General features: G+C 44.0%; 1 protein-coding gene across 3 annotated transcripts in view; it reads left to right on the forward strand.

The window, feature by feature from the left end:
* MELK (maternal embryonic leucine zipper kinase) overlaps positions 1-24043 on the forward strand; it is an 84358-nt gene that overhangs the window by 32142 nt on the left and 28173 nt on the right. For all 3 annotated transcript variants that reach the window (XM_008265306.5, XM_002707984.6, XM_051844058.3), the window contains 3 exons: positions 11848-11916; positions 14429-14527; positions 23139-23225. In XM_008265306.5, the coding sequence (XP_008263528.1) occupies positions 11848-11916; positions 14429-14527; positions 23139-23225 (255 nt within the window). The remainder of the gene's footprint in view (positions 1-11847; positions 11917-14428; positions 14528-23138; positions 23226-24043) is intronic.

Here is a 24043-nt window from a genome sequence, read left to right on the forward strand (position 1 = left end):
GAGCAGCTGGGACTCGAACTGGAGCCCATATGAAATGCAGCTGCTACAGGCCCTGGCTTGAATATGCTGTAGCAAGCGCTGGCCCCATGTATTTCTTTTCTTCTTTAAAAACAACAACAACAACAACAACAACAACAACAACAAAAACCCCACATTTATTTATTTATTTGAAAGTCAGAGTTATACAGAGAGGGAAGGAGAGGCAGAGAGAGAGGTCTTTCATCCGCTGGTTCACTCCTCAGTTGGCCACAGTGGGCGCAGCTGTGCTGATCTGAAGCCAGGAGCCAGGAGCAGCTTCTGTGTCTCCCACACAGGTGCAGGGGTCGAAGGACTTGGGCCGTCTTCCACTGCTTTCCCAGGCCATAGCAGAGAGCTGGATTGGAAGTGGAGCAACCAGGACCCAGACTGGTGCCCATATGGGATGCCAGCACTGCAGGCGGTGGCATTACCCGTTACACCACAGTGCCGGCCCCCCATATATTTCTTAAATACTTATTTGTCTATGTTGTTGATTAGAAAACTGAATAGAGGAGATGATGTGGTGCAGCGGGTTAAACTGCTGCCGGTGGTGCTAGCATATCATTTCAGAGTGCTAATTTGAGTCATAGCTGCTCTGCTTCCAATCCAGCTTCCTACTAATGTGTCTGAGAAGGCAGCAGAAGATGGCCTAGGTACTTAGGCCCTTGCCACTCTTGTGGGAAGCCAGGATATAGTTCTTGGCTCCTAGCTTTACCCTTTCCCAGAACTGGCTGTTTTGGCCATTTGGGGAGTGAACTAGCAGACGGAAGATCTCCCTATCTCTTTGTTACTCTGCCTTTTAAATAAATGAATAAATCTTAAAATAAAAAAAACTGAATAGAAGAGGACCAGTGCTAAATGTTCTGGGTGTTGATTTCTAATCAATATCAGATACATTAATGAATATTTTGTAGTCTTATCCTTAAAGATAAAATAAGTGACAATACCAATAGACATAGTTCAAATAAATGAATAAATCTTAAAGGAAAAGGAGAAATAACTAATAGAAGGTAGCTAGTAAATTAATAAAAAATTCATCTATTTTTAAAAGATTTATTTATTTATTTCAAAGAGTTACACAGAGAGAGAAGGAAAGGCAGAGAGAGAGAGAGGTCTTCTGCCTGCTGGTTCACTCCCCAGTTGGCTTCATGGGCTGGAGCTGCGCCGATCCGAAGCCAGGAGTGAGGAGCTTCTTCCAGGTCTCCCACCTGGTTGCAGGTGCCCAAGGACTTGGGCCATCTTTTACTGCTTTCCCAGGCCATAGCAGAGTGCTGGATCAGAAATGGAGCAGCGGGGTCTCGAACTGGCACCCATATAGGATGCCAGCACCACAGGTGGCGGCTTTATCCTCTACTGGCCCCTCATCTATTTATTTGAAAGCGGGGAGGGAGGGGAGAGGAGGGAGAAAGAGAAAGAGATCTTCCATACACTGTTTCAGACTTCACATGGCCACAATATTCCGATCAGGGCCAAACTGAAGCCAGGAGCCAGACAATCTATCCAAGTGTCCCACATGTTTGGCCTTTCCCAGGCACATTAGCAGGGATCCAGATCAGAAGCAGAGCAGTTGGAATTCGAACCGTTGGGCTGATATGTGATATTGCTGTCATAGGTGGCAACTGAACCTTCTGGGCCACAGTGCCAGCCTGGTGATCCTAACTTATTGACTTAGTGCTAAGCTTTACTGTATTTTTCCTTATCTGGACCTTAAACCTCTGTACTGTTTATTTGTCTTCATTTGCTTTCACTGTAAGTTCAGATTTGTACAGTAACCATGGAACTAATGCTACTAATTATTAATATATTGCTTCATCAATACAAGGTGAATATACCAACAAACATCAGTGTTCTCTACTTTTATTTATTTTTCTTAAATGTATTAGAAGATCTGAATTAATTCTTTGTGGAAAGGAACTGACCTTAAAATAATACAAGTGTTACTTCCTAATAATATATGTTAGATCCAGTTTTGATATTTTTGGCAAATTTGGTACCTTTGCAGTGGAATGAATGTGGTAGAAAATGTCTACTTGTTGCTCAGTAGAGATTTGGCCTTCCTAATTATTATTATTTACTAATACTATGTCGTCTTTGTTTCTCTTACTCTGAATTTCATTTTTTAGCTTTTCATGTATTTGCAAGTTGAAAATTGATTCAAATTAGGACTTTTATGCATTATTGTGGAATTTAATTTCACACATTATAGATTTTGAAATTTATTGTAATCTTGGCTCAGAACTATTGTTCCGAGTCGCAGTATAATACAGTCTGCTGGTTGAATCTAATTAAGGTGTCGTATCACTTGCATGCAGTATGTATCTTTGCCTAGAATGTTCTGAAATTCCTCACTTGGGAATAACACTTCCCTCAGTTCTTGGTCTGATTGAAAAACCCAGCAATATTTGACACACTGTATGCAATTCTTGTTTAAGAGGCAGACTTCGTTTTTCTTTTCCAGTTGTTGACTATTTTAACCAAAATGCTCGACTGCAATTTTCAGCATGATTACTAATAGACTGAGTATTAATCTTATTAATATCACCTATATTCATTTACCGTTGTTACATTCAAAGGCAGGCATAACTGTACTCCAGTTTTGGCACACCAATATTAGGGTAATAGAAATAATTTAGTAAATAAAAGCTGAGTAGGATTAAAGTAAAATTTTAAAGAAAACGAGCAAGAAAATGAACAAGTTGCCTTTCTATGAGACTGTATTTTTACAATTACAGAATTGACTGCAGTACTATGATTATGTGCTGGAGATATTGCCTTTCTGAGAACATTGTGAAAAATGAACAATTTCAAGACCACTGGAATGCCCTGGATTATTTTGCTTAGCCCACAAATCTTTTTACCCCTCCCATTTGGCATTCTCCCACTGTTACCCATTTCTTGCTTTCATTGTCAAGGTAATCATCCCCTAAATAAATGAACAGGAATTCTCCAAAGACTGAGCAAAAACAAGAGTTAGGGGGAACAGCCCTGGTTGACAAGGGGCTGTTGTGGGGATGCTTTTCCCCAGCAGAATTGTTCCTTTTGAGGTCTTTGCTGATTGATCTTTGTTTATCTATTTTACTATTTAAGTAAGTAGCTTTTCTCTGTCTACTTGTAGGTGTGCTTGCACCTTGTAGTACAGTACATTAGAAGAAGTACTGTGTTCCTCATCTTGCCCTATCACTAACCCTTTTTTGCCATATGACAATGTTTTTCGCCTTCAGCACTGTCGGCATTTGAACCAGATAATTCTTTGTTGTAGGGGCTGTCTTGTGCATTATAGGATATTTAGCAGGATACATGGCTTTTACCCACTAGATGCCAATAGTAGCCCCCAAGTTGTGATAATCAAAAATGTCTCTAGACTGTGCCAGATGTTCCTATGGGACAAATCACCTCCTATTGAGAACCAATGCCCTATGGTATTGAACAAGTACTTCATGTCCCCACTGCAATGCAGTTGTCTCATTTGTATATTGTAGTTAATAATTCTTGCTTACCAAGCACATGATAAAATACATGTACAAGTGTTTTTGAGCCTTTTAAAATACTGTGTACAAATAAGAGTTAGTGTTAAGCCTAACAGCAAAGCTCGGCTCTGGACCCAGCCGATATTTCAGTGCAGAGAATGAAGCTGAGACTGTCAGGATGTGGTGATGAGTCACAGGCCTCATGACTTGCAAGTGATGACACAGAGGTGTTCTCTCTACACTGGGCGGGTGTGTTGTCTCCACACTGGAGGAAGCTGCAGTGGACCAGAGTTCCACTGAGAGGCCACATGGCATTCCTCAGAACAGCTTTAGCCTTTCTTACTATCCCAAACATTTAATACTCTGGCTTTCATAAGACTTGGCCAACACGTCCATCTCTAGTCCACTACGTTTTTGAGTCTCTCTCTTCTGCTTATTTCTGACTCAGTAAACATTTACTATCTTTTATGTGCAGGGCAGTGTGTTGGGTACTGTCATACACATCCTCTTCTTTTTTTTTTTTTTTTTTTTTTTTTAAAGATTTATTTATTTATTTGAAAGGCAGAGTTACAGAGAATAAGAAGCAGAGAGAGAGATATCTTCCATCCTCTGGTTCACTCCCCAGATGGCTGCAATGTCTGGAGCTGCACTGATCCAAAGCCAGGAGCCTGGAGCCTGAAGCCTTTTCTGGGTCTCCCACATGGGTATAGGGGCAAAGCTCAGCTTGGGCCATCTTCCACTGCTTTCCCAGGCAATAACAGAGAGCTGGGTCAGAAATGGAGCAGCCAGGACATGAACCAGTGCCCATATGCCACACTGCAGATGGTGGCCTTACCTGCTACACCACAGTGTTGGCCCCTCTATTCTTTTTATGCTCCTGTAAGTGGCATTGCAGACAGTAATAGTGGTAGTGGGGGCAGCAGCAGCAGAAATTAACACTCATTGAGTTTTTAAGTGCTTTGTATGTATTAAATCATCGAATCCTAGGAACAATTCTGTGTAACAAGTGCTATTCTATTTCTTTTTGTATATGAGGAAACTGAGGCACAGTAAGGTTAAAGGGCTTCAAGGTCATGGAGCTAGTAAGTAGTGAGTCTTAGATTTGGACCTGGGTGCTTTGTCTTTAGCCTACTCTGTTAGGAAATAGGGTCAGAGAGATTAAATAACTTGTACAAGTTCATAGAGCTAGTAAGAAGCAAAACTGGGATTCCAGCTTAATGCATTGTGGTAGAATGAGAAGGCCATGCCAAGATGGCCACTGGCAATAGAAACTGCTTGGCAACAGGCTGTGATTGGATGGTTTCGGAAACCACATGACAATGGAGCCTGACTGGCGACAGGCTGTGATTGGATGGCTTCGGAAACCACATGGCAACAGGGTGTGATTGGTTAGGGCATAGACCACCCCTTGACCGGATTGGCTGCCTTGGCTATATAAGCTGCTGTAGCAACTAAAATAAACGAGTCTGCAGGGTGCTTACCCCAGGCCTGCTTTCACCCTATTCCCTGGGGTCTGTGTGGTGACTCCCGCCTCTTGCCCCCACCACGCTCCTCTCAGAACGAATCCACAGCAACAATGCATGGCTCCAATCCATTGCGGTCACTAGTGTGCTGAATGCCACGCTTCTCATTCACTTGTTCTTTCTGCCTCTGCAGGACTGCTTCTGTGATGCTAACTCACAGCAAAGCACAGGGGATCTGTTAAAAGGCAGCTCATAAATTCAAAGTGAGATGATAGGAATGATGACAAGAGTCCAAGAGAAACTTGGGATTGGTGTGGCGAAGCATTCTTTATTCAGTACTTTGAGTATTTCATATCTGGCTTCTTCGGAGGACTTCTTTTAATTAAGAGTACTCTTTTTCACGTGTAGTTTCTGAATTTAAAGGTATACTTATATTTATTTGGGTAATTCTGGTTATGAGTCCGTTAGCTTGCATTTTGTAAGAGACCAGAAAGGACTGAAACTGAAATCAGAGTTATCCTTAGAGTGGGTGATGCTGCTTGGGGAGAGATAATATGAAGTGAAGTCGGATATGGGATTCCTAGGGTGGTTGTAGCAAAGTTCTACAGCATGGTGGCTTAAAGCAGCAGAAGTGCATTCTTGTACAGTTGCGGGGTTCACTTTTCCACCCAGGGCAGGTGGTAGCCAGAGGGTAAGCTGCAAATGGCTGGGCTACCAGTCAGCATGTTGGAAGACCACTGAGAGCACCGGGAGGCCCAACAGTGAGTGCAGCGTGACAGAGGCCACTGTGGGAGCAGGTGGGGATCAGACTCAGGTAGATCATCCCTGTTTAATCAGGTAGGAGGGCCCTGTCTCAGGCTGGTCAGCACTCTATAACAGACCCTGCCAAGAGGAAGTAAACATGTTTGGAAGACCAGTTAGATGGGCAGTTTACCAAGAAGGAGAACAAATCAAGTCCCCAAGGTTAGACTCATGAGCAGCCTTGGTCTCAAGGCATGATATGACAGGGAGACTGAATAGGTCAGGGCCAGGCATGCAGCAACCGTGAATTACTGCTGAGTTCCAGGACACTGGTTAAAGCATTGAATAATCCTTTTTTCCTGGGGATAGGTATGGAGCCCAAGCAGCACTGACCACTCAGGTTGGGATTCATTTGGCTGTAGGCTAGTGACAGTAGGGAGTAGGGAGAGATGAATAAGAGGCTTCATTACTGTAATTCAGAAACAAAGCTTTGTCAGTTTCTGACTTTGGCAAGTGTTGAAGTCCCCTGGCAAGCTGTAAAAAAAAGAGTGAGTTCTCTGGGTCATATCAAATGCTTTAGATACAGAGTGAGTGAAAATTTGATAATATTAAATGCCATTTGTAATAAAATGGAAGCTCTGCCCTTTCTAGGAAATACTTTGTAGGTCAGTATGTTTATTCTCATCAGAGAGGTTGAGTTGTTTCAATGTCAGAATCTTTTCTCCATAAGTTCATGGGTTGAAAATACTCTTTTGGGTCTCTGATGACTTTATTTTTTTAAGGGTAGGAAAACATATTATTTATGAGACAGAAAGAGACAGAACCATCTGCTGGTTGACTCCCCAGATGCCTTGCAGTGACTAGGGCTGTACGGGTTGAGTCAGGAGCTGGGAACTCCATTCAAGTTTCTCAAGTGGGTTACAGAGACCAACTATTTTGCTTACCAGGATGTGCATTAGTAGGAAACTGAAATCAGGAGCAGAGCTGGGACTTGAACCCAGACACTTTGATATGGGATGAGGGTGTCCCAACCAGCATCTTAATTGCTGTGCCAAATGTCTGTCTCCTATTACTTTAAAAAAAAAAATTTATTAATTTGAAAGTATTACAGAGAGTGAGGGAGGGAGGGAGGGAGAGAGATCTTCCACCTGCTGATTCACTCCCCAAATGGCCACAATGGCTGGAGATGGACCGGGCTGAAGCCAGGAGCCAGGAGTTTCTTTGGCTTATGAACTTGGGCCATCCTTCGCTGCTTTTCCAGGCACACTAGCAGGGAGCTGGATCAGAAGTGGAGCAGCCAGGACCTGAACTGGCACCCATATAGGATGCCAGTGTTGCAGGAGGCGGGCTTTACCTGCTATGCCTCAGGGCCTACCCTAGCCCCTATTACTTCTTTAGCATAATTGGAATCAAGCCTGCCATGTAGACTTAGGACTTTGGGTGACCCATATTTGTCCATTTCTCTCCTTACCTTTAAGCTGGACTGATTTCTTTAGGAAGTATATCCTAGAAAGTTCATAAAAATAGAGAACTCCAGTGCTAGAGCTGATTGACATCTCCACCCACCTGCCTCCACTCTTTGCCTAGCTTCTTTCAGTTACTGTTGGCTTTTCTTCTTTTTCTTCTTCTCTTTTTGGTTGCTGTCCCTGTATCCTTAAGAATGTGTTTCAGTGGGAACCCTTTGTATTACTAGCTCACAATGTTAACTTCAAACTGTTCTCAAATAATTTTTTAAGAGCATTTTTTTTTTGACAGGCAGAGTGGACAGTGAGAGAGAGACAGAGAGAAAGGTCTTCCTTTTACCGTTGGTTCACCCCGCCCAAGTGGTCGCTATGGCCGATGCGTTGTGGCCAGCGTGCTGTGCCGATCCAAAGCCAGAAGCCAGGTGCTTCCTCCTGGTCTCCCATGCAGGTGCAGGGCCCAAGGACTTGGGCCATCCTCCACTGCCTTCCCGGGCCACAGCAGAGAGCTGGACTGGAAGAGGAGCAACCGGGACAGAACCTGCGCCCCAACCGGGACTAGAACCCGGTGTGCTGGCGCCGCAGGCAGAGGATTAGCCTAGTGAGTTGTGGCGCCAGCCAGAGCATGCTTGACATATGACTTTCGTTTGGTGGGTGAGGGGGAGAGTTAGGAGGTAAATTTAAGAGATACCAAGGAGTGAGGTGGATGTGGGGATACAGGTCATGCATGGCCTTAGGGTTAGGGTAAGAAATTTGGATTTCATTCTGTGCAAGATAGGAAGCCATGGAGGGTTTTGAATAGTGAAGTGACATGACTTGGCCTAATGTTTTAAAAGAATATTGGGGGCAGGGCACCTGCAGTGCTGGCTTCCCATATGGGCATAGGTTCGAGTCTCAGCTGCTCCACTTCCCATCTACCTCCCTGCTGTGGCCTGGGAAAGCAGTAGAAGATGGCCCAAGTCCTTGGGCCCCTTTCTCTCTCTCTGCCTCTCTGTAACTCTACCTTTCAAAAAAAAAAAAAGATGGCCCAAGTCCTTGGGTCCCAGCACCCTCATGGGAGACCCAGAAGAAGCTCCTGGCTCCTGGCTTTAGGTTGGTGCAGCTCCTGCCATTGCTGCCAATTGGGGAGTGAACCAGCAGATGGAAGACCGACTGATCCCTCCCTCCCTCCCTTCCCCCCCCACCCCTCCTCCTCTCTGTGTGTGACTCTGACTTTCAAATAAATCTTCAAAAAAAAAAAAAAAAAAAAAGGTGGGGTGGCTGGGTTTGTGGAGTGGGTGTTTGGCCTGCTTTTTTTTTTTAAGGTTTTATTTATTTATTTAAAGGTAGAGTTACAGAAAGTGAGAGGGAGAGACAGAGGGAAAGGTCTTCCTTCTGTTGGTTCACTCCCCAAATGGCCACCACGGCCAGAGCTGCACCAATCCAAAGCCAGGAGCCAGGAGCTTCTTCCTGGTCTCCCATGTGGGTGCAGGGGCCCAAGGACTTGAGCCATCTTCTACTGCTTTCCCAGGCCATAGCAGAGAGCTGGATTGGAAGAGGAGCAGCTGGGACTAGAACCGTCACCTATATGGGATTCCGGCTCTGCAGTTGGAGGATTAACCTGTGCCATGGTGCCGGCCCCTGGCCTACTTCTTAAGATTCTAGTTTGGAGACCCTTGTTCCACATCCTAGTGCCTGGGTTTGATGCGTGGCTCTGGCTCCTAATTCCAGCTTCTTGTTGATGTAGACCGTGGGAGGCAGCAACTCATGGCTAAGTAGTTGGGTCTCTGCCACCCATGTGGGAGACACAGATTGAGTTCCTGACTCTTGGCTTTAACCTGGCCCAGTCTCAGCTTTTGTGGTCATTTGGGGAGTGAACCAGCAGATTGAGGGTTCTCTATCTGTCTCTTTGTCTTTCTGTTTCTCGAATAGGTACAAATTTAAAAAAGGAAATAAAATTGGTGGTGAGTGGAGACTAGGCCAGGGGGTTCAGTGGTGGAATCTGGAAGACCAGTTAGGAGCTTGTTGGCAGTCTGGTGGATGAGAGATTGTGTTGGCTTAGATGAGGATGGTGGTATTAGAGGTAGTGATGAGTGATTCTCGATAGATTTTGAACATGGAGCCAATAGATGCAATAGATGTTGACAAATTGGATGAAAGGTGTGAGAGAGGAGTTGAAGATGACTCTGAGGGTTTTTTTTTTTTTTTTTTGACAGGCAGAGTTAGACAGTGAGAGAGAGACAGACAGAAAGGTCTTCCCTCTGTTGGTTCACCCCACAAAAGGCCGCTACGGCTGGCGTGCTGCGGCTGGCGCGCTGCACTGATTCGAAGCCAGGAGCCAGGTGCCTCCTCCTGGTGTCCCATGCGGGTGCAGGACCCAAGCACCTGGGCCATCCTCCACTGCCTTCCCAGGCCACAGCAGAGAGCTGGACTGGAAGAGGAGCAACCGGGACAGAATCCGGCACCCCAAGCAGGACCAGAACCCGGGGTGCCGGCACCGCAGGGAGGATTAGCCTAGTGAGCCGCAGCGCTGGCCGACTTCGAGGTTTTTGACCTGAGCCGTTCTTAGAATGAAGTTGCTATTTACTGAGGTGGAGAAAAAGATGAGAACAAGTGTGGTAGTGGTGACATCGTAATGATTTCTGTGATCTTTTTATGTGATTAAGTATATTAATCTTTTGTCATTTGATTGGAAAAGATATTTTTCCCATTTTGTTGTTAGTTAACTAAGTTGTCAGTGGTTTTTTTTTTTTTTTAATTTATTTATTGGGGGCCAGTGTTGTGCCTTCTTCCTATGACGCTGACATCTCAAATGGGCACTGGTTCATATCCTGGCTGCCCCACTTCCAGTTCAGCTCCCTGCTAATGCACCTTGGGAAACAATAGAAGATGGCTTGAGTACTTGAATCCCTGCACCCATATGGGAGACTCTGATGTAGTTCCTGGCTCCTGGCTTTGGCTTACCACAGTTCCTGTTGAGGCCATTTGGGAAGTCAACCAGTGAATAGAAGATCTCTCTGTCTCTGTCATTTCCCCTCTTTCTATTTCCCCTCTTTCTGTAACTTTGCTTTTCAAATAAGTAAGCCTTTTTTTTTTTTTTTTTTTTTTTTTTAAGATTTTATTTGGAAGGGAGACGGAAAGAGCATGCCTTCCATCTGCTGGTTCACTCCCCAAATGGCTGCAGCAGCTGGGGCTGTCCCACACCAAAACCAGGAAACTGGAATTTCATCTGGGTCTCCCTTGTGGGTGCTAGGGGCCCAAGTACTCAGGCCAGCTTCTGCTGCTTCCCCAGGCAAATTAGCGGGGATCTGGATTGGAAGTAGAGCAGCTGAGACTTGAATGGGGGTCCTATGGGATGCAGGTGTTGCAGGTGGCAGCTTGACCTTCTGTGCCACACTGCAGACTTCCTGTTCTGTTTTGCTGTAAAGAAATGTCAACTTTTTATTTTGTTGTATATTATTATTTATAGTTTTTGACTTTGCTGTAATGTCCAAAAAGATTCTAAAAATAACCATGCTTTCTTTAAATAATCTTAAGGTTTTATATTTGCATTTAATCAGAGTACAATTAATTTTGGTGTATACTTTAAGTTACAATTCAATCTTAATTTTTCTCAAATAGCCTTTTATCCTAGCATCTTTAAGCAGTTTACTTTTCTGTTGTGAGAAAGTGTTTTATTATTTCTTCTGAATTGGGAACAGGGGGTATATGGCAGGTTATGTAAAGAGGTATTCTGACATGTATTATTGTTTAGCAACTACTTGGTCATATCTTTGGTTCATGACTTGGTGGCCATAGTTTCTATGTATAGTAGGTCATAAACATTTGTCTCCTGAGTCTTCCATTTGCACAAACAGGTACTTGTTTTATTTATTTATTTATTTAGACAGGCAGAGTGGACAGTGAGAGAGAGAGACAGAGAGAAAGGTCTTCCTTTGCCGTTGGTTCACCCTCCAATGGCCGCCGCGGCCAGCGTGCTGCGGCCGGCGCACCACGCTGATCCGATGGCAGGAGCCAGGTACTTTTCCTGGTCTCCCATGGGGTGCAGGGCCCAAGGACTTGGGCCATCCTCCACTGCCCTTCCTGGCCACAGCAGAGAGCTGGCCTGGAAGAGGGGCAACTGGGACAGAATCCGGCGCCCCTACTGGGACTAGAACCCAGTGTGCCGGCGCCGCAGGCGGAGGATTAGCCTAGTGAGCCGCAGCGCCAGCCTGTACTTGTTTTAGAAAGTAGCTTTCATTAGTTTGTCTCAGTCATTATGAATTCTGCTTTGTTGATACTGTGTGACCCAGTTTTAACCGTAGCCTATGCCTTCCCACCAAATATACTTTTCTGCTGCTTCATTGTGTCAACTGATAATTGCTGTGAGATTATGAACTAAACTTTCTTCAGCAATACAAATTGAGCACAGTGTATATCTGCTATCCATGTAATCACACTGTCGATTCCCAAGATCTGTAACATTTTTATTTTCCACGTTAAATTCTCTTTGCTCTAGACCTTTGGTATGTGGATAATTTAGAAATGATGGTAGTGTTCAGTTTACTGGATTTTGTTCAAGGCAAGAAATGAATTTCTTATCAACAATGCTTAACCAAAATTGCCGTTGGATGAAGTCTTTGGGCTTAGAAATAAACCTATAGGATATTATTACCTTAGAAATTTGTGTCAAGGCTGATCGAACCTAAATCTCCTAAATGTTTTCTTTGTTTTTTGTAGAGGGGGAAATATGATGTTCCTAAGTGGCTGTCTCCCAGTAGTATTCTGCTTCTTCAACAAATGCTACAGGTAAACTTTGTTACTTATTTTTAAGTAATAGAAGTCTGTTATTAAGTTGCTTGATCCAACTTTTAAAATATCTGTGGACCCACTACATTTATCATTATCAGATTAGAAAAGATTCCATTGATTGTATCTACTTTGAAAATAACCTCTACTGATTCCTTTCTTATGCTGTAAACTCTAAAAAACTTCTGCTGTATGTCTTTGCTGATGTTCTTTTTCTTTCTTTCAAAAATTTACTTATTTTATTTGAAAGGCAGAGTTACAGAGATAGGAGGACGAGGACGAGGGGGAGGAAAGGGAAGAAGGGGAGAGAGAGAGAGAGAGAGAGAGAGAGAGAGAGAGAGAGAGAGAGAGAGAAAAGAAAAGAATATGAGGATGAGAATCGATCTTCATCCACTGATTCACTCCTCAAATGGCCCCAGTGGCTGGGGCTGGGCCAAGCCAAAGCCAGGAGCCTAGAGCTTCTTTCTGGTCTCCCACGTGGGTGCAACAGCAGGGTGCTAGATCACCAGTGGAGCAACCAGGTCTCAAACTGGCACCCATGTGGGATGGTGGCATCACAGCAAGAGGCTTAACCTGCTGTGCCACAGCACTGGCCTCTGATGTTCTTTCTCTTATTTTTCCATGAGCTGTGGTTGCTTTGTCTAGGTAGCTTTCGCTCCAGTCTTTTCTGTTATCTTGTTCCCACTTAAGCACGTTAGGTATACAGTATATACTGAATGGGTGCTTGAATAAGCTGATGTACAGTTGATTGGACACTTCGATCTAGTCCAGTGATTCTGATTCTCGAGCATCTATCCATAATTGCCAGATGGGCTTGTTAAAACAAAGTTGTTGGGCCCCAATCCTGTAGTGTCTTATTCAATAGGTCTGGGGCCGGACTAAGAATTTACATTTTTTTCCTATTTAAAGGATTTATTTATTTTGGGCCTGCGCTGTGGCGCAGCAGGTTGAGCTGCTGCCTGTAGCACCAGCATTCTATATGGACACCAGTTCAAGTCCTGGCTGCTCTACTTCTGATCCAGCTCCTAATGATGCACCTGGGAAAGCAGCAGAGGATCACCCAAGTCCTTGGGCCCCTGTACTCATGTGGGAGACCCAGAGAAAGCTCCTGGCTTTGGCCTGGCCCAGCCTCAGTCATTGTGGCCATTTGGGAGTAAACCAGTGGGTGGAAGACCTTTTTCTGTGTCTCTCCCTCTCTGTCTCTGTAACTCTGCCTTTAAAATAAATTAAAAAAAAAAAAAAAGATTATTTATTTGAAAGGCAGAGTTCAGCAGTTGGGGCGAGAAAAGTGAAACAGATCTTCCATCCATTGGTTTACTCCCCAGATAGCTACAACAGGCTGCAGCCAGGAGCCTGGAACTCCATCCAAGTCTCCTTTGTGGGTGGCAGGGGCCCAAGCACTTGGGCCAACTTCTGTTTTCCCAGGCACATTAGCAGGGAGCTGGATCAGAAGTGGAGCATCCAGGATTCAAATCAGTGCTCATGAGATGCCAGTACTGTAGGTGGTGGCTTAACGCATGGTGCCATAATGCTGGCCCCAAGAATTTGCATTTCACACAAGCTCCCAGGTGATGCTGAAGCTGCTGGTTTTGGGACCACACTTTGAGAATCACCAGTTTAGTGGAATGAGTCTCTGAGGGTGAAAGATAGGAGTGCTGAAGTATTCATCCTACAGTCAGTAGGCATGCTGCCTACACTGGGTCTGATCTGTAGGATGGGGCTTCAGAATTTGGCCTCATTTGCCATGTAATGTTACAAGGATAAAATGAGATTGATAGGAAACACTGTGAAAATCTGAGTACAGTATTATTAGTGCAATATTTTTTTCATTAAGTATTCAGACTATCTTCCAGTTTTTCCATCTATTAAGCCATCTCCACCTTTAATTCAGAATTTACCTCAGGCTCACCCACCTCGATTAAGTAGGGCCAGACCACCAAATCTCCATAATAAGATTGAAAACCCTCAGTCTTTCTTCTAGACTTCAAAAAACTTAATCTTTGCTGATTAATTTTCCTCTCCTCACATTTGAAAATTACAAATGGAAAAGAAAGGTGTGCTTTTCAACTTGTTCTGTGTGATTGTAAGCTCATCAGAGGTAGAGATTGCATATTCAGTGTGAATGCCCTGCATTGTGGCTGCTTGAATATTAAATTGGTGAATATTTCCCATGAATAGGTTTTCCAGCAAAAGACTATTACATCATACAATAGATTGACTGAACTTCATGAATAATGTCCATACCAATGAAGTTCATGTTTGTTAAACACTTATCTCCTAAGCCTCTGTTGGTTGCTATAGCTTTTTTTTTTTCCTTTTTTTTTTTTTTTTTTTTGCCTCTATTGCCTTTCTTAAAAGAATTTATTCCAAGGCCATTTTAAGGTCTTTGACAGCATTTTTATGATGATAAAGTTTACATCTGTTCTGATGCATTTTGAGTTCTGAGGAGGAAAGGTGTTCTGTGTTATCTATTGGAAATGTTAATCTCTAGCTACTTCTAAATGGCCACTAGGTGGACCCAAAGAAACGGATTTCTGTGAAAAACCTATTGAACCATCCCTGGATCATGCAAGATTACAACTGTCCTGTTGAGTGGCAAAGCAAAAGTCCTGTAAGTAAAGTAGTGGGGTCTGAATGTAAAAGAAGATGTATTTTATAGACTTACTGATCAGATTGGTGTTTGGGAGACCTGTAGCCTGATCATCCATTTGCCTGCACATGGGGCTGCACGTGAGAATCACCTAGCACTAAAAAAATTAAATGGCTGTTCTTCATCCTGGAACACCCAGAAAGCTCCTTGGTGTTTCTCAGGTGTAGTTAGGATTGTGAACAATGCTCTGATAATCTTGGGCAAGTTACTTAACTTTACTAAGCCTATTTGTCTGTAAAAGTAGGTTCAACCAGTTCTACTTTCCAGAGTAGTTGCAAACTTTGTAGTCTGAGAACCCCTTTACCCTCCTAATGTTTATTCATTCATTCATTCATTTAAAGATAATAGTAATTATATATTGTCATAGATACTATTATGAAGAATAACTATTTAAAAATAAATTTAGCAAAAAGAGTAGCTTTTTTTTTTTTTTTTAAGATTTAGTTATTTGAGAGGCAGAGTTAAAAACAGAGAGAGACAGAGATGAAGAGTCTTCCATCTGTCCATCCACTGGTTTACTCCGCAAATGGACACAATGGCCAGAGCTGGGCCAATCTGAAGCCAGGAGCCAGGAATTTCTTCTTGGTTTCCCACGGGTGCAGAGGCTGAAGCAAGCACTTGGGCCATCTTATACTGCTTTCCCAGGCTATAAGCAAAGAGTTGGATCAGAAGAGGAACAGTGGGGGCACAAACTGGCGCCTATATGGGATATTGGCGCCACAGGTAGAGACTTAACCTACTATGCCACAGTGCCAGCCCCAAGAGTGGCATGTTTTATGTCTTCTCAAATTTCTTTTTAAGTCTGGTTTAATAGAAGATACTTGTATAGTTACCCGGTTCTGTGGTCAGTCTATTTGGATATGTTACTTTGATTAAACCACTGTACTGATTTGTACTAAGGCCCCAGCAATTTTATTTGCCATTGCTTTTGTGTCATCAGTGCAGTGTCAACACTGAGAAAAGTGAGAGTATCATTGTAGAAATAGTTTTGACGTTGGAGACCCTAAGGGGTCTGCAGACCACATTTTGAGAACCAGTGTTTTATGTACAGGCATATAATAGCAACTCAAAAAACACAAAGTACTATTCAAATTTAAGGAATTTTTAAAAAAGATTTATTCATTCATTTGTTTGACAGAGCAACAGAGAGAGAGAGAGAGAGATCCTCAGTCTGCTGGTTTATTCCCCAAATGGTTGCGACAGCCAGATCTGGGCCAGGCCAAAGCCAGGAGACTGGAACTCCATCCTGGTCTCCCACCTGGGTGGCAGAGGCCCAGGCAATCGGGCCATCTTCCTCTGCCTTCCTAGGCACATTAGTAGGGAACTGGATAGAAGCAGAGTGTCCAGGTCTTAAACTAGCTCTCTGGAGCCAGCACTGTGGTACAGCGGGTTAAAGCCCCAGCCTACAGCACTGGCATCCCATATGGGCGCTGATTTGAGACCTGGTTGCTCCACTTCTGATCCAGCTCTCTGCTATGGCCTAGGAAAGCAGTGGAAGATGGCCCAAGTCCTTGGGCCCCTGCATCCACATGGGAGACCCGGAAGAAGCTCCTGGCTCCTGGCTTCAGATCAGCTCAGCTCTAGCCGTTGCGGTCATCTGGGGAGTGAACCAGCAGATGGAAGATCCCCCCCCGCCCCCTGCTCTACCTCTCTCTGTAACTCTGTTTTTCAGATAAATCTTAAAAAAAAAAAAAGGATGGAAAATATATTTGTGGAAAAAAAAAAATCTAGCACTCTGATATGGAATGTTGGCATTGTGAGTGGTGGCTTAACCAGCTATGCCACAGTGCTGGTCCTTAAGCAATTATTTTTATGTTATTCCTATGTTAATATTTAAAAATTACTTTTTGAAACAACTGACAACTTGAACTTGGTAAAAATGTAGATATTACTTAAACATCATATACTTTGTTATTAGTTAAAAATTGCTGAATAAAAAAAACCCCAGAATCTAGTGACTTAAAACAGTAATGATTTACAATTCTGATGACCGGCTCTTTGGTTTCAGTTGGAGTTTTTGTGTGAATCTTGCCAGGGGTCACTCATGTGGTTGCAGTTGTCTGGTAACTTGACGGATTAAATGGTCCAGGCCTCACTCACAAGACAGGCTGTTTGTGCTGGCTGTTTGCTGGGCTCCATGTGTCCACTGGACTAGTCTGACGTTTTTCCTGTGGTGGCTGGCTGGATTCCAAAGGAAGGAAGAAAAATGGCAAGCCCTGACATTCAGGCATTTCTAAACCTTTGCCTGCATTGTGCTTTTTAATATCTCATTGGCCAAATCAAACCACATGGTCCAGAGCCAATGTGGAAAGTGTACCATCAGGTCAGTACAGTTCTTTTTGTCTACTTATAAATAAGAAAACCAAGAAATGAAAAATTATTTGAGAGAGAAATTTAGGGAGAAGAATGGCATTGCTTTACATCTTTGCAAATTTCTTTAAAAGCTGGCTTAAGAGAAGACACCTAGGTACTTACCTGCTTCTTCATTCAACCTGCTTTGACATGTTGTTTTGATTGAAGCATAGGAATAAAATTCAGCCTCACATAGGTGTGCGATTAAGAAGAGAAGTATTTTCAGTCTTTCTTAGATAATTGAGTGTATGCTCTGATATTTCACAGAAGCTTCCTGCACTGAAGTGGGCCACGTGTGTAGCTAACAGAAGAGCTCAGAGGTGTGGCGCAGGCACACCACAGAGTAGTCTCCATACATCAGTGAGGTATTTGTTTTCTGGAAGAATCACATTGAAATTATAAATGTTCTTCCCTGTGGCCTTCTGGTCTTAGGAAAATAGATTATACTTGCTTCAAACTCCCTACTGTTCTGCCAATTATTTCGGCCGTGTGAGCTGAGCTGAACTCCCTCCTGATTTCCCTATGACTATCAACTCATAAAATTTCTCTGGCCCTCTATGATGTCTTTGATACCAGTTCAGCAAATACAAGTTAATTCTAGCAGTTGCCAACACCAAGAGCCTAAGAACAGCAGAGTGTGCAAGTGTCTGAGCAATGCAGCTGGCAGTCCAGGGAAACTGGGATGTGCCACTTGTGAGGTAGAGAGAGTAGGTACTGCAGATGCCTGTGTTCAGCCATTGGGGGTCATCATTTCTCCACGTGTGGAGGGCCTTGTGTGCCTTCTCAGCCATAAGCCTAATAGGTTAAAATATACTACTGTTTGTAAGAGAGCAGTTACCAAAAGGGAGAAAGTCTGAATCCAGCAATCTGAAAATTTGTTTTAATTTTGGGCACAGTGCATATAAAGTGAAATATATAAAATTTGAATGTTCCAAAAAGAATATACCATTTTCCTTATATCTTAATGTAATAATTGATAATATTTATTGTGCCATTGTAATAAGGACTTTTTGTATACAATGAATTTTTTTAAGATTTATTTATTTATTTAAGCCGGCGCCGTGGCTCAATAGGCTAATCCTCCACCTTGCGGCGCCGGCATACCGGGTTCTAGTCCCGGTTGGGGCACCGGATTCTGTCCTGGTTGCCCCTCTTCCAGGCCAGCTCTCTGCTATGGCCAGGGAGTGCAGTGGAGGATGGCCCAGGTGCTTGGGCCCTGCACCCCATGGGAGACCAGGAAAAGCACCTGGATCCTGGCTCCTGCCATCGGATCAGCGCGGTGCGCCGGCTGCAGCGGCGGCCATTGGAGGGTGATCCAACGGCAAAGGAAGACCTTTCTCTCTGTCTCTCTCTCTCACTGTCCACTCTGCCTGTCAAAAAAAAAAAAAAAAAAAAAAAAGATTTATTTATTTATTTGAAAGTCAGAGTTACACAGAGAGAGGAGAGGCAGAGAGAGAGAGAGAGGTCTTCCATCTGCTGGTTCACTCCCCAGTTGGCTGCAATGGCTGGAGCTGAGCCAATCTGAAGCCAGGAGCCAGGAGCCTCTTCGGGTCTCCCACGCAGGTGCAGGGGCCCAAGGACTTGGGGCCATCTTCCACTGCTTTTACAGGCCATAGCAGAGAGCCGGATCAGAAGTGGAGCAGCCGGGCTTCAAACTGGCGCCCATATGGGATGCCGGCTCCTCAGGCCCAGGCGTTAACCCACTGTGCCACAGCGCTGGCCCCACAATGAATCTCTTAAAAAATGGTGTAATATATTGGGTCCGGCACTGTGGTATAGGAGGTAAAACCACCACCTGCAGTGCCGGCATCCCATATGGGCGCTGGTTCGAGTCCCGGCTGCTCCACTTCCAATCTAGCTCTCTGCTGTGGCCTGGGAAAGCAGTAGAAGATCACCCAAGTCCTTGGGCACCTGCACGCACGTGGGAGACCTAGAAACTCCTGGCTTCGGATCGGCCCGACTCCGACCATTGTGGCCACTTAGGGAGTGAACCAGCAGATGGAAGACTTCTCTCTCTTTCTGGCTCTGCCTCCCTGTAACTCTGCCTTTCAAATAAATAAATAAATCTTTTAAGAAATAGTATAATATATAAAGAAGTCTTAGGATAGTACTTTTTCGAATACTGCACTGTTCTATGGGCTTTGCTTTACCCTTTTTTTTTCTTTTTAAAGATTTATTTATTTGGGGCCAGTGTTGTGGTGTAGCGGGGAAAGCTGCGGCCTGCAGTGCCGGCATCCTATACGGGCACCAGTTAAAGTCTTGGCTGCTCCACTTCCCATCCAGATCTCTGCTATGGCCTAGGAAAGCAGTACAAGGTGGCCTGCATCCACGTGGGAGACTTGGAAGAAGCTCCTGATTTCAGATTTTGGCACAGCTCTGGTCATTGCAGCTAATTGGGGAGTGAACCAGCGGATGGAAGACCTCTCTCTCTCTCTCTCTCTGCCTCTCCTTCTCTGTGTAACTCTTCCTTTCAAATAAATAAATCTTTAAAAAAAAAAAAAAAAAGAGCTACAGAAAGGGGGAGAGAGAGAGAGAGAGAGATCTTACATCTGGTGGTTCACTCCCCAGATGGCCGCAATGTCCAGGACTGAGCCAGGCTGAAGCTGGGGTCCAGGAACTTCTTCCAGGTCTCCCATGTAGGTAGCAGGGGCCCAAGCACTTGAGCCATCTTCCGCTGTTTTTTGAGGTACATTAACAGGATCTGCATTAGCAGCTGGATCGAAGTGGAGCAGCTGGGACACAAACCGGTGTCCATATGGGATGCTGGTGCCGCAGGTGGTGGCTTTACCTGCTATGCCACGATGCTGGTTCCTCTTTTAACTGTCTTAACTTATTTAATCCTCACACTGGCCTTCTGAAGTAGGTACTATAATTGCCACAAATTTGACACAGAATTGTTAAATAACTTGCCCAAGGTCAAACACCTAACAAGTATATAACCAGGATTTGAATCCAGACAGAAGTGTTCCAACTTAGAAAAGCCAACTGGCACAAATTCAAGACCTGTGTCCTGTCCATCTGCAGCCTTTGTGGCAAACATTGTTGACAGAGTCACAGAGAACAGCATTGTGGTGTGGAAGGAAAATAACCTTGGGCTAGGAATGAAAAATGGCAGTTTTGGGTGGGTGACAGTAACTTTTCTGAGTTTTCATTGTATCACCCCTCAGAATGATATTCTAATGTCAGACTTCTTCTCATGTTTGGGTTATGTTTTGCCATTTACAGAGTACTTTTAAATGTTGAGTCCTTCAGGTTTTTTTTTTTTTTTAAGATCTATTTTATTTATTTGAGAGGCAGAGTTACAGACAGAGAGGTCTTCCACCTGCTGGTTCACTCCTCAGATGGCTGCAGTGGCCGGAGCTGTGCTGATCTGAAGCCAGGAGCTTTGGGTCTCGCACGTGGGTGCAGCGGCCCAAGCACTTGGGTCATCTTCCACTGCTTTCCCAGGCCATAGCAGAGAGCTGGATCAGAAGTGGAGCAGCTGGGACTCAAACTGGCACCCAGCTTTATCTGCTACACCACAGCACCAGCCCTTACTGGGGTTTTTTAATGTATAGATGCTACCCTATAACTCCTTGCGTGGTGTGCCTTTTTTTTTTTTTTGCACAGTTCTATGATATGATACCCTTGTATCATATCAAATAGGAGTTATAGTTCCATTTTCTGCCCTAGTGAACAGGAAATATAGTAGGCACGGATAATCCAAATTAATTGGTTGGTTTTTGGTATGTATTTTTGTACTGAGTATGTGTGGCTGAGGACTCAGAGCACATAAGGCAAAGTGTTGAGCCTTTTAGGGAAATCCAGCTCTTGAGATAAGCCATGTTTTTCAGGCCTTGGTGTCTTTTCCAGCCCATCCTTTGCACATTTTCCATTTCAGAAGCCCAGTGAAATGATAGCACCTCCTTCCTATCCTGTCTGGAAGAGAGAGGGTGTTTCAGGGGGCATAATTTAAGATCACAGAGGGGACTTCAAAGGTCTTTCTTTCCGTTTTCACCTGAGCAGTAGTTACATCAAGAAGATACTCAACTGGATGTTACAATATCTGGGCTTCTGAGGCTGAGATCAGCCTAAAGGGGAATCTACAGTTCTGGGAACTGCCGAGACCAAAGCAATACAATACACACTTACTCTTAGCACTTTGCATGATGACAGTATCATTAAACCTTTGTGGTCTCTACGTTGTGTGTAACCCCTGAGACTATGCTGTACCAGTCAATGATGCAAATTTTTCTTAGTCTGGTTGAGCTTATGTAACAAAATACCTTAAACTGGATGGCTTATCACCAGCAGAGATTTCTTTTCTCATGGCTCTAGAGGCTGGGAGGTTCAAGATCTAAGCACTAGATTTGGTGTCTGGGGAGGGCTTGCATTCTGGTTCATAGATGGTGCCTCTGCACCATGTAGCTCTCTGGGACCACTTCATAAGGACACGAATCCCATCTAGGAACCAGAGGCCACTTGTGACCTTGCACTGGTGATTAGGTTACAACATCTGAACTTTAGGGGAGCACACACATTCAGACCATAGTGAGATGCTTTTCTGTACTGTGTCTCTTTTCATGATGGAGGCCATTGTTTTAGGGGTGGTATCCTGAACAAGCGAGGGAAGGCCATGATTTTGCTCTGCCTTGTACTGGGTCTGAATACCTCATCTCGCAGATCAGTGATGTCTTATGTGTGAGATCCAAAGAAAGGGGCAGAATGGTATTAAAATGGTGGTTGAAGGACCTGGAAAAGAGGAAACTTGGAGAGGAAAGTTGCCTATAATAGGAATATTCATCTTTATGAGAGGCCCTTATATCAAGTGGAATTGACTTAGTAAAAATGGTGAGCCGTGTTTTGAGGCCTTGTTCTGTTCAGATGTTGTACTAGATGCTCTCCATATGTCAGTGCCTTGGAAGACATTGTGCCGTCTCTCTTGTGAATGATGAAACTGAGGCTTAGTGTAGTAATAGACTCAAGTCTCCGCTTATTAAGTGACATCACAATTAAAGCCAAAGCCTAATCCCAGACCTGTTAGCTGTCAGGTTGTACCGACTCATGGTGGGTAGAGATCACAGGGCAATAGACCTCAGGCAGCAGAAGGGAGAAGTTAATCATCCCACCTGTTCCGAGTTCCTGTGAAGGAGGACTTTACAGAAAACACCACTTGCTGCAGCTGTTGTGGAGAGAAGTCTTACTTGGGAAGAGAAACTTTAAAATTACATTCCTGGTGATTCTCCTCCCATGTCATCTTCTGAATTTCTGTCCAGGCCATTCCTGCCTTTTTGTTCTCTGTAATCTTTACTCAGTTCATTTCTGGCCCCATCTTTGGTAAGGTCCCATCATGAATGCCTGCAGAAGTTTTATTTTTAATCAAAATGAAATTTGTATAGATACTCTCATTCCTTAAAATTGTGCGTTGAGGGGGTGGCATTGGTTAATCTGCTGCTTGGAATGCCAGCATCCCATTTTGGAGTGCCAGTTTGAATCCTGGCTCCTCTATTTCTGATCTTGCTTCCTGGTAATGCACCTGGGAAGACAGCAGATGATGGCCCAGGTACTTAGTTTCCTGCCAGCCACGTGGGAGCCAGGATGGAGTTCCTGGCTCCTGACCTTGGCCTGGTCCAGCTACAGGTGTTGTGGGCATTTTGGGAATGACATAGTGGATGGCATGTCTCTCTCATTTTCTCTCCCCACCAGCCCCCATCACTCTGCCTTTCAAATAAATCATTCAACCTTTAAAAAAATACATCGTGTTCTGCTACTACCATCAGCATACTGATGATTAGGCAGCATCTATGGCACCATTGTAAGGGCTACTTGAATTCTGCTGAACCGAAACAACCTGAGATCAGGATGCTATGCGTCTCAGCCACTCTTACCAGTCTGTTGTACAGTCTCTGACCTGAGATGCCTGGGTGGCTGCTCCTTGATGAAAATGCTAGTGCAGGTCTTGGAATAGGGAAGGGGCATTATGAATATGGTCTCTAGACTGTATAGCAGATTCCTAGCAGTCAGTCAGAGGATGGTGGGGATGGGAAGAACTCAAGAAGAGCTCATCCTCAAATGCTGTTGTCTTCTGCTTACATCTTCAGATATTATGAGGGGTGTTGACAAGCTCATACTGATTTCACATATTGGTGTTTGACTTTATAATTATGCTATTTTAAAAGTTAAAGACCATGAATGTATGTGATTTTTTCATAAATAAAGTTTATAAAACTCTTTTTTGTAGTTTATTCACCTTGATGATGACTGTGTGACAGAACTTTCTGTACATCACAGAAACAACAGGCAAACAATGGAGAATTTAATTTCATTGGTAAGAAACAGAACATGAGTTTGACAGTAATATTTTTTGTTTACTGTGCTTTATCAGTGCATTAAAACTAATACAGCATTTTTGAAATCTGTGATTTTGTCATGAATATAAATACTGTGCTCATTTTACATGTATGTATGGTTTCCACTCAATTCTTTTCTGATGCCTACTAGATGTCCTCTTTAAAAAGGAACATTCTCCTCTTAAGACATTGATAAGAGAAAATCATAGTGAATAAATAAGAAATAGAACAAATTAGTCCTCAGAAAATTGAAGTTCTAATTTTGACCACTTTAAAGTTCTCTGACATAGAACTATGACTCTGCTATAGAAATAAGGTAAGAGCAAAGCAGCTTTCTTTCTTTTTTTTTTTTTTTTAATTTTTTGACAGGCAGAGTGGACAGTGAGAGAGAGAGACAGAGAGAAAGGTCTTCCTTTGCCGTTGGTTCACCCTCCAATGGCCGCCACGGCCAGCGCACCGCGCTGATCCGATGGCAGGAGCCAGGTGCTTCTCCTGGTTTCCCATGGGGTGCAGGGCCCAAGTACTTGGGCCATCCTCCACTGCACTCCCTGGCCACAGCAGAGAGCTGGCCTGGAAGAGGGGCAACCGGGACAGAATCCGGCGCCCCGACCGGGACTAGAACCTGGTGTGCCGGCGCCGCAAGGCGGAGGATTAGCCTAGTGAGCCGCGGTGCCAGCCAGCAAAGCAGCTTTCTTTTTGACTAAAAGCAACCCTGTAGCATCACCCCTAAACTTAGGAACCAGATACCATGAAATCTGGTGCTGGGTCTTTTAGTTCTTTGAGATGCTTGATTTCC

This window comes from Oryctolagus cuniculus, chromosome 1 (assembly GCF_051225735.1).
Source record: "Oryctolagus cuniculus isolate XC-2025 breed Fujian yellow rabbit chromosome 1, ASM5122573v1, whole genome shotgun sequence".
NCBI classification, from domain to species: Eukaryota; Metazoa; Chordata; class Mammalia; order Lagomorpha; family Leporidae; genus Oryctolagus; species Oryctolagus cuniculus.